This window comes from Sturnira hondurensis, unplaced genomic scaffold (assembly GCF_014824575.4).
Source record: "Sturnira hondurensis isolate 20B ecotype Veracruz unplaced genomic scaffold, ASM1482457v3 Scaffold0010803, whole genome shotgun sequence".
Lineage (NCBI taxonomy): Eukaryota > Metazoa > Chordata > Mammalia > Chiroptera > Phyllostomidae > Sturnira > Sturnira hondurensis.
The window spans coordinates 1,031,590-1,046,483 of NW_028083434.1; the positions used below are offsets into that span (position 1 = coordinate 1,031,590).

General features: G+C 35.7%; 1 protein-coding gene across 6 annotated transcripts in view; it reads right to left on the reverse strand.

The window, feature by feature from the left end:
- The window catches only part of ZNF280C (zinc finger protein 280C), a 68,043-nt gene that overhangs the window by 38,659 nt on the left and 14,490 nt on the right, over nucleotides 1–14,894 (reverse strand). For 3 of the 6 annotated variants that reach the window (XM_037059324.1, XM_037059325.1, XM_037059326.1), the window contains exons 2-6: nucleotides 12,059–12,104; nucleotides 11,894–11,940; nucleotides 5,124–5,270; nucleotides 381–446; nucleotides 147–280 (exon numbers count right to left, since the gene is read on the reverse strand). In XM_037059324.1, the coding sequence (XP_036915219.1) occupies nucleotides 147–280; nucleotides 381–446; nucleotides 5,124–5,270; nucleotides 11,894–11,924 (378 nt within the window). In that variant the 5' untranslated portion in view covers nucleotides 11,925–11,940; nucleotides 12,059–12,104. Of the gene's footprint in view, nucleotides 1–146; nucleotides 281–380; nucleotides 447–5,123; nucleotides 5,271–6,546; nucleotides 6,619–11,893; nucleotides 11,941–12,058; nucleotides 12,105–14,894 lie in introns of those variants that run through there. The other 3 variants (XM_037059329.1, XM_037059327.1, XM_037059328.1) reach the window with 3 other exon arrangements.

A 14,894-nucleotide genomic window follows, 5' to 3' on the forward strand; every position in this document is an offset into this window, starting at 1 on the left:
TTGAGCTATCATAAAGATGGTGATATTTTCTTACAGTGATTATGGTTCTACAGAAATGGTGACTAGCTCTGATAGACCACAATTCTAACCGGGTATTATAATGTTCAACGTGTCCCTGAGGTAATAGAGGTTTTAGAAATACTTACCGATTTAGACACATTCTGAATAACAGAGCTAGATGAAGATTTAGATCCAGGATTAAATCTAGGTAAGGCAGCCACTGGATTTGATGATGGGTCTCCATAATGTTGACTTGTAGGCTTGAATGCATCAGTAACACCTGTATTTTAAAATTATACAATAAATTAAATATTTTTCTATACAACCAATTTTGTCAAAATATTAGACTTTAAAGTTAATATAGTACAGTAATACTATACCTTGATTGAGTAGTTCATTCTTTATTCCCTTTGAAGATGAGCTGGAGTTACCTCTGTTCAAAATATCTATAAAAATTATATTTATTTTAAATGAACAAACAAAACGGAAATGCACTAATAGACATAGAGAGCCGACCTGTGGTTGCCAGAAGGGAGCTGAGCTGGGGGACTGGGTAAAAGAGGTGAAGGGATTGAGAAGTACAGACGGACAATTACAAAATAGTCACAGGGATATTAAGTACAGCATAGGGAATGTAGTGATAATATTGTAATAACTATGTATGGTGTCAAGTGGTTACTGGAAATATTGGGGGGGAATGACACTTTGTAAAGTACGATTGTCTAATCACTATACTATACAGCTGAAACCAATACAAAATGATATTGAATGTAAACTGTAGTTGAAGAATAAAAATATATTTATTTAAACATTTATTTGAATGTAATATATAGAAGAGAATAGAACAAGTTTGTATATAGACCTGTGTTCCTGTGACTCACGCCCTTCCCTAATCCCCATGCCACATTCATACCTCTAAAAGCCTAGAAGATTCATTATGGGTAAGCGGACTGGATCATCTGTACCATTACTCATAAGTTCTAAAAGGAACCCTGTCAGAGACTACAGACTAAATTGAACCCAGAGTATATGAGAGTATCTCAACTCTATGACTACATCAGAAGTAAATCTGAGACTGACACAACCCTGTAGGTCAGTTTAACTTTGCTCACTCTTGTTTGTACCCATGTGAACCCATAACTTCTAGGTTATTGAGGAGTCAAATGAAAATTTGGAAGAGTAGAAATTTGCCTAAGATTGCTAAATCAGTAAAAGGTACACAGCATTAACAAAATCCCCAAAACTAAAAAGTTTTTGCACAGCAAAGGAAACTATCAATAAAATGAAAAGACAATCTACTAAATGGGAGAAGATATTTGCCAAAGAGACAACTGATAAGAGGTTAATATCCAAAATTTATAAAGAACTCATATAACTCAACACCAAGAAAACAATCCAATTGAAAAATGGGCAAATGACCTAAATAAACACTTATCCAAAGAGGACATACAGATGGCCAATAGATACATGAAAAGATGCTCATTGTCACTAATCATCAAAGAAATGCAAATTGAAACCACAATGAGATATCACCTCACACCTGTGAGAATGGTTACTATCAATAAATCAACAAATAACTAGTATTGGTGAGGATGTGAACAAAAGGGAACCCTTGTGCACTGTTGGTGGGAATGCATATGGGTGCAAGTACTATGGAACAGTGTGTAGGTTCCTCCAAATATTAAAAATGAAACTGCCTTATGACCCAGTGATTCTATTTCTAGGTATATATCTGAAGAAATCCAAAACACTAATTAAAAATATGTACACTCTTATGTTTATTGCTAAATTATTTACAATAGTCAAGATATAGAAGCACCCCAAGTGTCTATCAACAGACCAACAGATAAAAAGTGGTGGTACAGCCCTGGCTGGTGTGGCTTAGTGGATTGAGTGCTGGCCTGTGAACCAAAGTGTCACCAGTTTGATTCCCAGTCAGGGCACATGCCTGAGTTGCCAGCCAGGACCCTAGTATGGGGCACACAAGAGGCAACCACACATTGATGTTTTTCTCCCCCTCTTTATCCCTCTCCTCCCCTCTCTCTAAAAATAAATAAATACAATCTTTTTTTAAAAAGGGGGGTACATAATATAGAATGGAATGTTACTCAGCCATAAAAAAAGAATGAAATCTTATAATTTGTGACAGAATGGATGAACCTAGAAGGCATTACGCTCAGTGAAATAAGTCAGTCAGAGAAAGACAAATACCATATAATTTCACTTTTATGTGGAATCTAATGAATAAAATACACAAACATATTTGAAACATACTCCTAGACATAGAGAGCAGACTGGTGATTGTCAGATGGGAGGGGGTTTGGAGGACTGGGAGAAAAAGGTAGAGGGATTCAGAAGTACAGATTGGTAATTACAAAATAGCCATGGGGATGTAAAGTTCAACATAGGGAACAGAGTCAATAATATTGTAATAACTATGTATGGTGCCATAACTATGTATGGTGCCAGGTGGGTACTGGAAATATTGTGGGATCACCTTGTAAAGTATTCAATATATGATTATCTAACCACAATGCTGTCCACCTGAAACTAATACAAAATAATACTGAATGTAAAAAAAAAATATATATATATACACATACATATATACACATATATATATATATATTGATTAAATAAAAAAAATATTCCATAGAATGCAGACTGGTGCGGTCACTGTGGAAGGCAGTATGGAAATACCTCAAAAAACTAAAAATGGATTTGCATTTTGACTCAGCAGTCCCACTTCTGGGAATATATCCAAAGGAATTCAAAACACAAATTCAAAAGAATGTAAGCACCCTTATGTTCACTGTAGTGTTATTTACAATTACCAAGAAATGGAAGCAGCCCCAGTGTCCGTCCATCAATAGATGAATGGATAAAACTAGGGTGCATTTTCACAATGGAATTCTATTTGGCCATACAGAAGAAGAAAATTTTACCCTTTGCAACAGTATGGATGGACCTGGAGAACATTATGCTAGGGGAAATAAGCCAGTCAGAGAAAGAGAAATATCATATGATTTCACTCATATGTGGAATCTGACGAACTGCAATAACAAGGAAAACAGGGACAGACTCATAGATGGAGATCAGGATGACATCTAGTGGCAGGGGGAGGTTAGGGCGTGGAGGGATTGAGAAAAGGAAAAAAGACTCATGGACATGGACAACAGTGATTGCTGGGGGGTATATAAGAGGACTAAATGGTAATGGAAAATATGTAATAAAGATTAAATTAGAAAATCCCATAAGACCTCAACAAATTTCCTTTCTTTCCTACTAGTAAAAAGAACCAGATCTTCATAAAATAATTTATAAAGTAAAGGGCCAAATGGGGTTGGAAATGCAATGTTCTATGACTAAGCACTATGGAAGTCACCTAGGAGAAAAATCTGCAAAAGCAACTTGATATTGTTTGCTTTCAGAAATTCAAGGTATTTAAAGAGCTATTAAAGAGTTATTCCTATAGTACTTTTTGGTGGCAGCAGTCTATCAAACAAAAGTTTTTAACCCCTCCCCCATGGTGGATCTATATAAATATTTAGCTCATGATCCATATGCTAAAAGTATTTTATGGCTGACACATAAAACAGCAATAAAATCATTTAAATTCTGAGTTAAATTAGAAAAGAAATTTCACTGGGATTAACTTTCTTTCTGATAGAATCACTTAAAACTAACACACTTTATTCTAGTTAAGTACTGTTAACAGTCATTTATAGTTGATATAAATCTGATTTGAACTATCATGTTTTCAGTAAGATAATTTGAGTAGGGTGGGGGATGGAAAGGGGAGGGAGGCGGGGAGCATGGGGCGGGGGGCGGGCAGGGTTGGGAATATAAGACAGAAACCTGTACGTGAACAAGAATTAAATAAAAATTATATTTAAAAAAAAGATAATTTGAGTAATAATTTTGAAATATGCTAGTATTTCCATATAAAAATAACCACAGTGACCAGGAAACAATAATTAAGGGAATATAATATTCTGTTCCACTATCAACAACAAACATGCTAACATGCCTAGTTCATTTTATAATTGAAGTGGCACTAAACTTAGCACCTCTCAAATTTGCCACAAGAAACGCTTTTGAGAATTAAATTAAAATAAATTATTACACCTCTGATGAAAATGAAGAGAAGTGCTATTCCTAGTTTAGAGTCAAGAGTAGCAAGAACTAGACTTTCATAAAATTAAAAACTTGTCTCTCAAGCACACTATTATGCACTGCCATGGTAAGTAAGAGAGCATCTGTTTCCTGTTTGTCCCCTGATGTTCAATATGTTGTTCCTCTGTACTTTACACATTTTTATTGGACATTTAGGGCAGCATCAATATTTTCACTTTAACATTATTACAATGTTAAATCTATTTACTGTAATTGAAATCTGATAATCTACAAAGATACTGGTCATGTTCTGCTAGAAAGCCATGAGGATTAAATGTGCTGACTGCCTGCATCGTTGAAGTAGATGGACTGATGACGAGGTTCTCCTCCTTCATAAATACAATCAGGAGTTGCTGCAAGATGGCAGTGGTCAGAAGCTACAGCCCATGTTGGTACACAGGCCAGAGACTGTTTAATCATGCAGTGCCTGTTCATTTTGTAGCCTTGAATCAAAATGACACTGTGATGTGAGAACCCCCTCAGAGACTAACACAAACTTATTTAGTATCTTAGTATTTTAAGCTAAGTATTCCAAACACTTCCTTGTCTTGATGCATTTGGACTTTAGGGAGAAAAATAAAAATTAACAAATAAACAGGTATAAATAGGCTACTTGGTTCCACTAAAAATTATGATTTCCAATCTCAGAAGGCCTGCAAGGTTGTTAAGTACAAGTCCCAGCCACATTCTCCCTCTGATTCTCACAAATTCTTACTGATCTCTATGCTCCTTCTCACAAGTTAACAAGGACATATAAGACAGGATACAGGTTTTTCCATTGGAAACATCTTATGAAATTTCATCAAAAGTAAATGATTACTTGAAAGGGACTGACCATGGCCGAGAGGGGTGGGCTGAATGGAGGCGGGCTAAAGGGGAAAAATTGGGATGACTCTAATAGAAACAACAATACAAAAGAAAATAGAAAAAAGAAAGTAAATGCTTACTTGAAATGGCTGGTTTTGAACTTGATATCTCTCCAACAAAGATTAGCTCATCATCATCCTCATCCTGATGTTCTTCTATTTTCTTCTGCCATGGTTCCAGTTCTTCTTCTTCACATTCCATAAAGAGTTCTGCCATTTTTGAATTATCTAATTTTCAAAAGGAGAAAAGCGAATCTTATTTTTAAATACTTTTTCTACAATATATAGCATGATATTTAACATGTACTTTAATAATGCTAATAGCAGTTACTGAATTGATATTTCTCAGTAAATGGTAGCAAAATTAAGAAACTTCAAATTCAACCTCTAATATCTAAACTAGTAAAATTAAACTAGGTAGCTACATAATGGCAGTCAATGGTTATTTGCAGTGGCCAATAAGTTTTAGGAATAATCAAACTGAGTTTTAGTTTTATGACTAGAGTATAATTATATCTATGAAAGGGACTGTACCTATTATCTGAAAAAAAACTCCACAGACTTTGGCATTAACAAAAAGGAGATAAACTAGGAATAAGAAGCAACAGGTGGGAGATATAATAGAAAAACTGAACAAGATTGAGATGTACCAGGCACAGAGCAAAGAAGGAATGAAGTGCTAGAATGAAAACAGGGAATATTGAGTGAGGCTTATTCCTTCTCAAGACAGATGGAGACATTTCTCACATGAAGGAACTAAGCAAAGAACATACTGTGAAAACTACCAAGCTAAAAGTGCTGACCAAGCACACAGAGCTCCTTGTGATCATTTTGGTGTCTCATTCTTTTTTAAAAACTTAAATATTTCTTTAATTTTGATTTTTAATTGTATTATATTTCCCCCATTACTATTTATCTCCCCTATACTCTCTTCCATCTTCATTCACCCCCCTTCTCCTGAAATCACCACACTGTTGTCCATGTCCGTGAGTCCTTTTTCTTTTTTGCTCACTCCCTCTACCCCTTCAACTCCCCACTCCAGAGCTTGGTGCCCTATTTGTAAATATGGACGCACAACTACTGAGAATCAGAAATATGACTAAAACCTCCAATGTAAAATACAAAAGCAATAAAACAGAAAGAAAGACTGTAAAAAAGACAGAGATAATATACAGGGCAGGAGAAAATATCAGAGAATATAATTAGCGATTTTAGAGAGGTAAGATAAGAATGTTATAAAAAATAACATTCAGAAACCAAAAAGTTTATAATAATATGGCCGAAATTCAGTAAAATATCAAATGCCAAAGTTGAATAAATGTTCCAAAAGTAGAACTAAAATATATGTAGGAGTGAACAAAAGTGAACTACCTTACAGTTGTTTAATGGAAAATAATATAATTAATAAATAATAATACAAGAATAAACTCTGGCCTTGCAGTTGGTTGGGCATCATCCTGTACATCAAAAGGTTGAGGGTTTGATTCCCCGTCAGGGCACATACCTAGGTTTCAGGTTTGATCACTAGTTGGGGCACATACCGGAGGCAGCCGACTGATGTTTCTTTCTCACATCGATGTCTCTCTCTCTTCCTTCCTCTCTTTAAAATCCTCGGGTGAGGATAAAAAAAAAGAATAAACTCTGTTTTGCATACTGACAACTATAAATCTATTTTGGGGGAATATATATATATATGTATGTATATATATATATGGAGAGAGAGAGAGAGAGAGAGAGAGAGAGAGAGAGGGAGAGGGAGGGAGGGAGGGAGGGAGGGAGAGGATATACAAGATTGTTAGAAAATCAATTTCTAAGTTCCAACTCACCTATAAAAGTTCCAGAAAAAGAACAAAGAAAAAAACGGGATGTAATCAAAGTAAAAAATACAAGAAAAAAATCCAGTTGTAAAGGATATAAATCTCCAGATAGAAAGGACTCACCAGGACCTAGCACAATAATTAAGAAAAGAAAACACATACAGTAGAGAGACATATTGTGAAATTTCAGAATGCTGGAGATGAGGGAATAGTGTTACATCTGACAGTAAGAGTCAAGACAGAGAAGAAAGTTAAAATACTGCTTTCAAAAGTCTTACTGAAAATGCATTTCAATTTAAAATTCTATATGCAGCCAAGATTTTTTTTAGGCATAAGGTACATATTCTTTTATCAATAATGAAGACCAAAAACATCAGACAAAATTTACCCTCCATTCACCCTCTCTTTCTTAGAAGGAATCCACCAATATGAGACTTAAGGAAGAAGACCCAGGATGCAGAAAGCATGCCATTTAATGTAATACAAAGACAATGGAAAAGTCCCAGGACAATAGCCATTCAACAGGTCTAGAGAGCAACCAGGCAATGTACAGCAGGAGAACATTACTCTCAGGAGGAATGTCTCCAGCAGAACACACACACACGCACACACACACACACACACACACACTAAATTGTTAAATTACCTTACAAGTTTTACCATGTAAAAAATTGAGTTCAGAGGTTACAGAAGGGTGTGAAATGACTTGGCTATAGACCTTAACTAAATTTAGCAAATTTTAAAAAATGAAAAATTTAAGTTACTGGGTATATTTTTAAAAACAGAAAAATGTAAATGTATCCATAACATATTAATACCATAGTACAATGCTCATCAGGGAACAATGTTTATTATGGTCCTCATAATGAAAACAACAAATATAATTTAACAAAAAATTCAAATACAACTACATTGGGTGATGCTTGGAGGGAGACATAAGTGTAAGAAATCTAAAATCTTCATAAACATATACACACACATATAATGTGTGTATTAAATTTTTATAAATATGGAAATGATTATTAGAAAAACAGCTAAACTAGTAATAGTGGATGCCTTCAAAAAAAACCATAGGAGTAGGCCCTGGCTGGTGTAGCTCAGTGGATTGAGCGCAGGACTGTGAACCAAAGGATCGTGGTTAGATTCCCAGTCAGGGCACATGCCTGGGTTGCAGGCCAGTTCCCAGCAGGGGATGCACGAGAGGCAACCGTACATTGATATTTCTCTTCCTCTCTCCTTCCCTTCCCCTCTAAAGATAAATAAATAAAATCTTAAAAACAACAAAAACATAGGAGTACATAGGCCCAAAACAAAGACATACTCATGTGAATAATCCTCTCTCGCTCTTTCACATCCTTCAAGAAATGGTAGTTATAACTTTCAGATTACATATTTGTCTTTTTAAAATGAGGCATGTATTTTTCTGGTTAAAAAGTATTGAGGAAGCAATCAAAATTAAAATAGTAGCAATAGGAACAGATAAAAATGGTGCTCAATACATGGAATGAGATGTGGACAGGGAACAACTAAACAATAAAAATAAAAACAAAGCAAGATTCCAGGGTTTAGGCTTAGACAAAAATATCTTGTTTTTAGACGATATCTTTAATTCATCTTTTAAATGCAGTAGTTTCTAAAGGTAATTTTACCAGATTAAAACAATGTCATTTCTACTTTTAACTCAAAATTAAAAGGTACTAGGCAAATAAAATAATTTGGGGATTGCAAACAAAAGAAATACCTTAATAAATGCATGCTACTTAAAAAACTTTAAGTTCCAGCTAAGATAGAGGCATAGGTAGAAACCCTTTGCTTCCTCACACAAACAAAAGGAGGATGACAGCCCATTTAAAATCAAGAGACCACCGGAAGTGCCAGAAAAATCACACTGCATGGAACTCCAACAACCAAGAAATTGAAGAAACAAACAAAACAACCAGACCAGTAAAGTGGCAGACAGAGAGAAATTGTGGCGAGGCAACGGACTGTGTAGACAGGGTTGACTGAATGGGAAACTGAGACTCAAGAGTTGACTGTGGAGTACAATGGTGGTTGCTGTGGTGGCAGAAACTCCCAGTCTCACACAAGAGAGTTCATTGGAAAGAGGGGCTAGCGCCGAGCAAGCAAGCTGCATTGTTCCCCCTCCGGCCCCTCCCCTGCAGGCAGTGCCACAGTCAGCAAGGAGGGTCACCCTACCCTGGTGAATGCCTAAGGTCTCACTCCCTTACAACTTAACAGGTGCCCTGAGACAAAGAAATATGACCCGAATGAAAGAACACAGCGAACCTTCAGAAAGAGATCTAAGTAATGAGGAGATAACTAACCTATCTGACGGAGAATTTAAAGCCCTGGTATCAAAATGCTCACAGAACTAACTGAGCTTGGTTGAAAAACGAAAGAACAAATGAAAGATACCCCAAATGAAATAAAGCAAAATATTCAGGGAACCAACAGTGACAGGAAGGAAACCAGGATTCAAATCAATGATATGGAACGAAAGGAAGAAATAAACATCCAACTGGAACACAAGAAACAAGAAGAAACATGAAGAAACAAGAATTCAAAAAATTAAAGGGAGGCTTAGGAACCTCTGGGACAACTTTAGATGTTCCAATATCTGAATTATAGAAGTGTCAGAAGGAGAACAAGATCAAGAAACTGAAAACTTATTTGAACCAATAATGAAGGAAAACTTGCCCAATTGGGCAAAACAAATAGACTTCCAGGAAGTCCAGGAAGCCCAGAGAGTTCCGAAGAAGTTAGACCTAAAGAGGAACACACCAAGGCACATCATCATGAAGTTACCCAAGATTAAAGATAAAAATAGAGTTACCTACAAAGGAGTTCTCATAAGACTATCAGCTAATTTCTCAAAAGAAACCTTACAGGCAAGAAGGGGCCAGAAAGAAGTATTTGAAGTCATGAAAGACAAGGACCTACATCCAAGATGGCTCTATCCAGCAAAGCTCTCATTTAGAATGGAAGGGCAGATAAAGTGCTTCCCCGATAAGGTCAAGTTAAAGGAGTTCATCATCACCAAGCCCTTATTATATGAAATGTTAAAGGGACTAATCTAAGAAGACAAAAAATATGAACAGTAATATATGACAACAAATTCACAACTATCAACAAATGAACCTTAAAAAAAAGAAAAAAAAGAAAACAAAAACTAAGCAAATAACCAGAACAGGAACAGAATCAGAGAAATGGACATCACATGGAGGGTTCTTAGTGGGGAAGGGGAGGGGAAGAATGGGGGAAAAGGTACTGGGAATAAGAAGCATAACTGGTAGGCATAAAATAGACAGGGAGAGGTTAAGAATGGTATAGAAAACAGAAGTCAAAAGAACTTATATGTACAACACATGGACATGAACTAAGGGGGGGAATGCTGGAGGGTTGGGGGTGCAGGGTAGAGGGGGGATAAAAGGGATAAATTAGGAAAACTAATAGCATAATCAATAAAATATATCTTAAATTAAATAAAATATAAAACAAAGGAAAAAACCCTTTAATATCATTTTCCCTTCTATATAGGTATGCCAAAATCATTTCTTGGCATGCTATTTAATGTTTAGTAGTCCACCTACCATAAAACAAAACAAAAAAACTTTCCCACCCTCCCCAATGTAACCAATTTTATGAACCAATCCCTTTCTTTTCTAAACTATATATATATATATCACATATATTATACACACACACAGAGTGCTCTAAGTAAAAGTAAAAAGTAATACAGTTTATCATTTGTGTATTCTGAGTACTTGAAAACACCATTCTCATTGTGTCCCTTAAAGTACTCATTTGTCCTGCTTCTTCCATCTAAAATATCCTTCCTTCTTACTGTAGACTGTCTACATAATTTAAGTATAGTAGAAATAGCATGAACTTGACATTAACTTGAATAGTTCAAATCTTCACTGCACTACTTCTAATTATATGACTCTGGTGAAATTGCTTGGATCTGTTTCCTCATTTCTAATGTTGGTTTACTATCAACCTAATTGAGGAAATAAGGTAAATTCAAGAAAATTCATGTAAAGTACCTAACTTCATACAGATATTCAACAAAATATTAATTTCCTGCCTCTTCCCAACTTAGTTCAATTTTAACTTCCTCAGTAAACCATTAGACCTTGTTTTTCTTCCACCTCTTACTACATTGGCAGTCTATTCCATGTAATTCAAGATTTACTATACATAATCTCAAAATGGTCACTATTAATGTGTTTGAATTGTGTATGTCTAACTCCAAGGTAAGCTCCTTGAGAGTGAAGAGTATATTTTTTCCTCCTTTGTATTTTCTCTTACGTACAGTAGTCTACTGGATACGCAGTAGACCCTTAAGACACGACAATATACAAGCTAAGAAACTAGGCAAAGTCAGGCAATATTATCTTTTAAAAATGAGGGAGACCCATACATACTGATAATAAAATTATTTACATCTATGTTCATAGGTCTTCCTCATTTTTTTAATTAGGTGCTGCCACTGTCAATATATTTCAAGGTAGACTGTTGAGTAAAAATTATTTAAAGACACATAATACCATACATAGTATGATTTTATTTAGAAATAATTTAGTTTTTGTCAACACATAAAAAAGTTTGTGATTATGTATAAAAAGCATTGTTATCTCTGGAGATGAAGAAATACTTCATTTCTAGTTTACTAACATTTTTATTGTATATTGTTCTTTTTCACCATGAGCATATGTTAGTTTGGTAAGTGTGTTATTTACTTATTTTAGCATAGACATTTTTATTGTATTTTTTCCATTGCCATTTATCCCCCTTATACCTTTCCCCCAGCAATCACCACACTGTTGTCCATGTCCATGAGTCTTTTTTCACTTTTGCTCAATCCCTCTACCCTCTAACCCCCCATAGCCATCAACCTGTTTTCTATCTGAGTGTGTCTCTATTTTACTTGTTAAATGTGCTCACCTCTACCTTTCTCACGTTTTCTCATGAAGCAAGGTTATAAGTACAAAAGTCACGCATACTAGCATTATTTTCTGCAGCAATACTTACTTTTTGGTTGAAAAGGTTTATTGTCATCCATCAAGTTGCAGAGTCACCTACGCACCAACATACAACATCAATCAATTTTATGAGTCACTTTAATACCAAATATTAAAACATTAAACTTGGGATTCAGAAATCTTTGGGTCTGATTTTGATCTCCAGCAAACTTACCATGAGACTCCAGACAAGGTAGCAAGTTAGGTCTTAGCTTTCGGACCTATAAAATAAACATACCTACTATTAAAGTGGATTTGTTAAATTAAGTATATACACACCTTTACTCCTTTTCTTCTACAAAAAGCTTACCTTTTGAGTTTAATGTTTTTGATATACAAATGCTACTCACTTTCTATAACTAGTTTATTCCTCAATGAATGCAAACTTAATCAAATGTTGAATGTATAAAGCATTTACTACTTGAAGAAATCTAATGAATTATTAAATTACAAAGAATCTTTGAAAGGTATCCTTTTGTAAAAATGAAGAATTACCCTTTAATATATTCTACTGAATCTTAATTTCGAAATGCTAAGTAACAATAATCTTTTAACAGCTGCTTACTTTTCACATCAGAAATAAATGTAATTATTATTATAAGAAAACATGTTCAAAGAAAATTTTAGTTTATATATTTTTGTTTCTATCATGCTAACTAAAAGGAACAGAGAAGTAGTTGAATAAATTTCATCATAAATTAATTGATTAAAAAGTAATCACTCGCCCTGGACAGTGTGGCTCAGTTGGTTGGAGCATCATCCTGAAGAATGAAAGGTCACAGGTTTGGTTCCCCATCAGGGCACAGACCCAGGTTTTGGGTTCAATCCCGAGTCAGGGTGGGTATGAGAGGGCAGCTGATCCATGTTGTTCTCTCTCTCTCCCCCCGGCCCTCTCTCCCTCCCTCCTTCCTCTTTTTGTGAAAGAAGTGAAAAATGTCTCTGGATGAGGATTTAAATTTTTTAAAAATTACTCATTGTCTTCTGTGCTCAAAGTAATATGAAAACTAAGGTGAATAAATCATAGCTGTGCCTTCAGAAGTTTACAATCTTATGTGTCTGTGATTCTTTGGGCTTTTAAAAGGTGGTATATTAGGCCCTGGCTGGTGTAGCTCAGTAGATTGAGCACAGGTCTGTGAACCAAAGGGTCACCAGTTCGATTGCTCAGTCAGGGCACATGCCTGGGTTGCAGGCCAGGTCCCCAGTAGGGGGTGCACGAGAGGCAACCACACACTGATGTCTCTCTCCTTCTCTTTGTCCTTTCCTTCCCCTGTCTGTAAAAATAAATAAAATCTTTTTAAAAAAAGGTGGTATATTATTTCCTTAAAACAAAAATTTGTGTTCTGAATTCTCATGTACATATTAAACATAAAATAAACATACTTAAAAACTATTTCAGTTATAAAACAAGTAAAAATATTAGACACCAGAAATCTAAAATATTAGGATAAATAGCTAATTGAGTCTTCATATTTGTCTTTAATCTTGGATGGCAAAAGCAATCTTTCCTAGTTTTTCCAATTCCAAATTTTCTAGACTGAATTAGACCAAAGGGAAAAAAACTATTTTTACTCCAGAAAAATCTGCTATAAATGACTGAATTACTATTACAAGAATCTCTAGTGAATTCAGTACATAAGCAAATTTCCGTAGTTCTGAGGTTTGACTATTTTTTGAAAGATTTTATTTATTTATTTTTAGAGAGAGGGGGAGGGAGAAAGAGAGGGAGAGAAACATCAACGTGTGGTTGCCTCTCACGCACCCTCTACTGGGCACCTGGCCTTCAACCTAGGCATGTGTCCTGACTGGGAATCAACCCAGCAACCCTTTGGTTCACAGGCTGGCACTCAATCCACTGAGCTACACCAGCCAAGGCTATGGTTTGACTATTTAAATCTCTAACTCAATTATTTGAATAGTTATCACTTGTCTTGCAAATAGAATTAATGTAATACATATATATGTCAAGTAGATAAATACCTGATAATTCTTTCTCAGCATTAAGGACCTTCTACTGGTGACAAGAATACAGAATTTTATTTTTATTATCCTCACCTGAAGACATATCTTTATTGCTTTTAGAGAGAGGAAGGGGGAAGAGTGGAAAGGGGAGACACAGAGAGAGAGAGAGATTGTTCAATCGCTTCCTCTGTAAGCACCTTGACCAGGGATTGAAACTGAAACCTAGGAATGTACCCTGACCAGGAATTGAACTGCAACCTTTTGGGGTACAGGATGATACTCCAACATGAACACTTGTATGCAAATCTTCATGGGAGCATTATTGATAATACCCCATAATTGGAAACAATCCAAATGCCTGATTGATGAATGGATAACTGTTTGTTTCACATTTTGTTTTTTGGCACATGAAAATTTATTACTACTGTGTTTGCACCATTAAAACTTATGATCTTGGTCTTTCCTTCCTGCCTTTGTGTACGGCCAAAAGAGAGTGGTACTTTGATTACCTTAAAGCAGACTTGTAGGAGTGTCACTAACAGCATGACCTTTGAGACCAAATCCAGCAACCAGAACCTCACTATTTTCCTCAATGAAATTTAAAGAACAATCATTGGGTACAAAGGCTGTGATTACCAAAAGTACTCCCCCAGGTTTGTTATGTCCGCCGATTTAGGAAAGATGTCTCTCAATGCCAGAGACTTGTGAAAAAGGAAAGGAAATGCTTACTTAAAGCTATACAGACTTAAAGTAGTGACCTAATGTCTTCAATAAAATATCAAAGTCCTTTCGGATACCCAGACACCCACAGTGCTTCCTTCTCCCCCTGCCCTAATTTGGGGTGTTGTAGCTCAGGAAAAGAAGGTGTCCACGATTCAGGTTGCTGGCACTATGGGCTGTGTTGCCATCCAGGCAGGATCTCTAATTAATCAAAAACTATGTGGCACCTTCTCATGGCCTACTGGCAAGAGTTCTTTCACACTTCCTCCAGGAAAAGTCTCTCCTGCTTCCCAGCCACGTGGCTAAAGGGAGCACCCCAAAGCTGTGTGGTC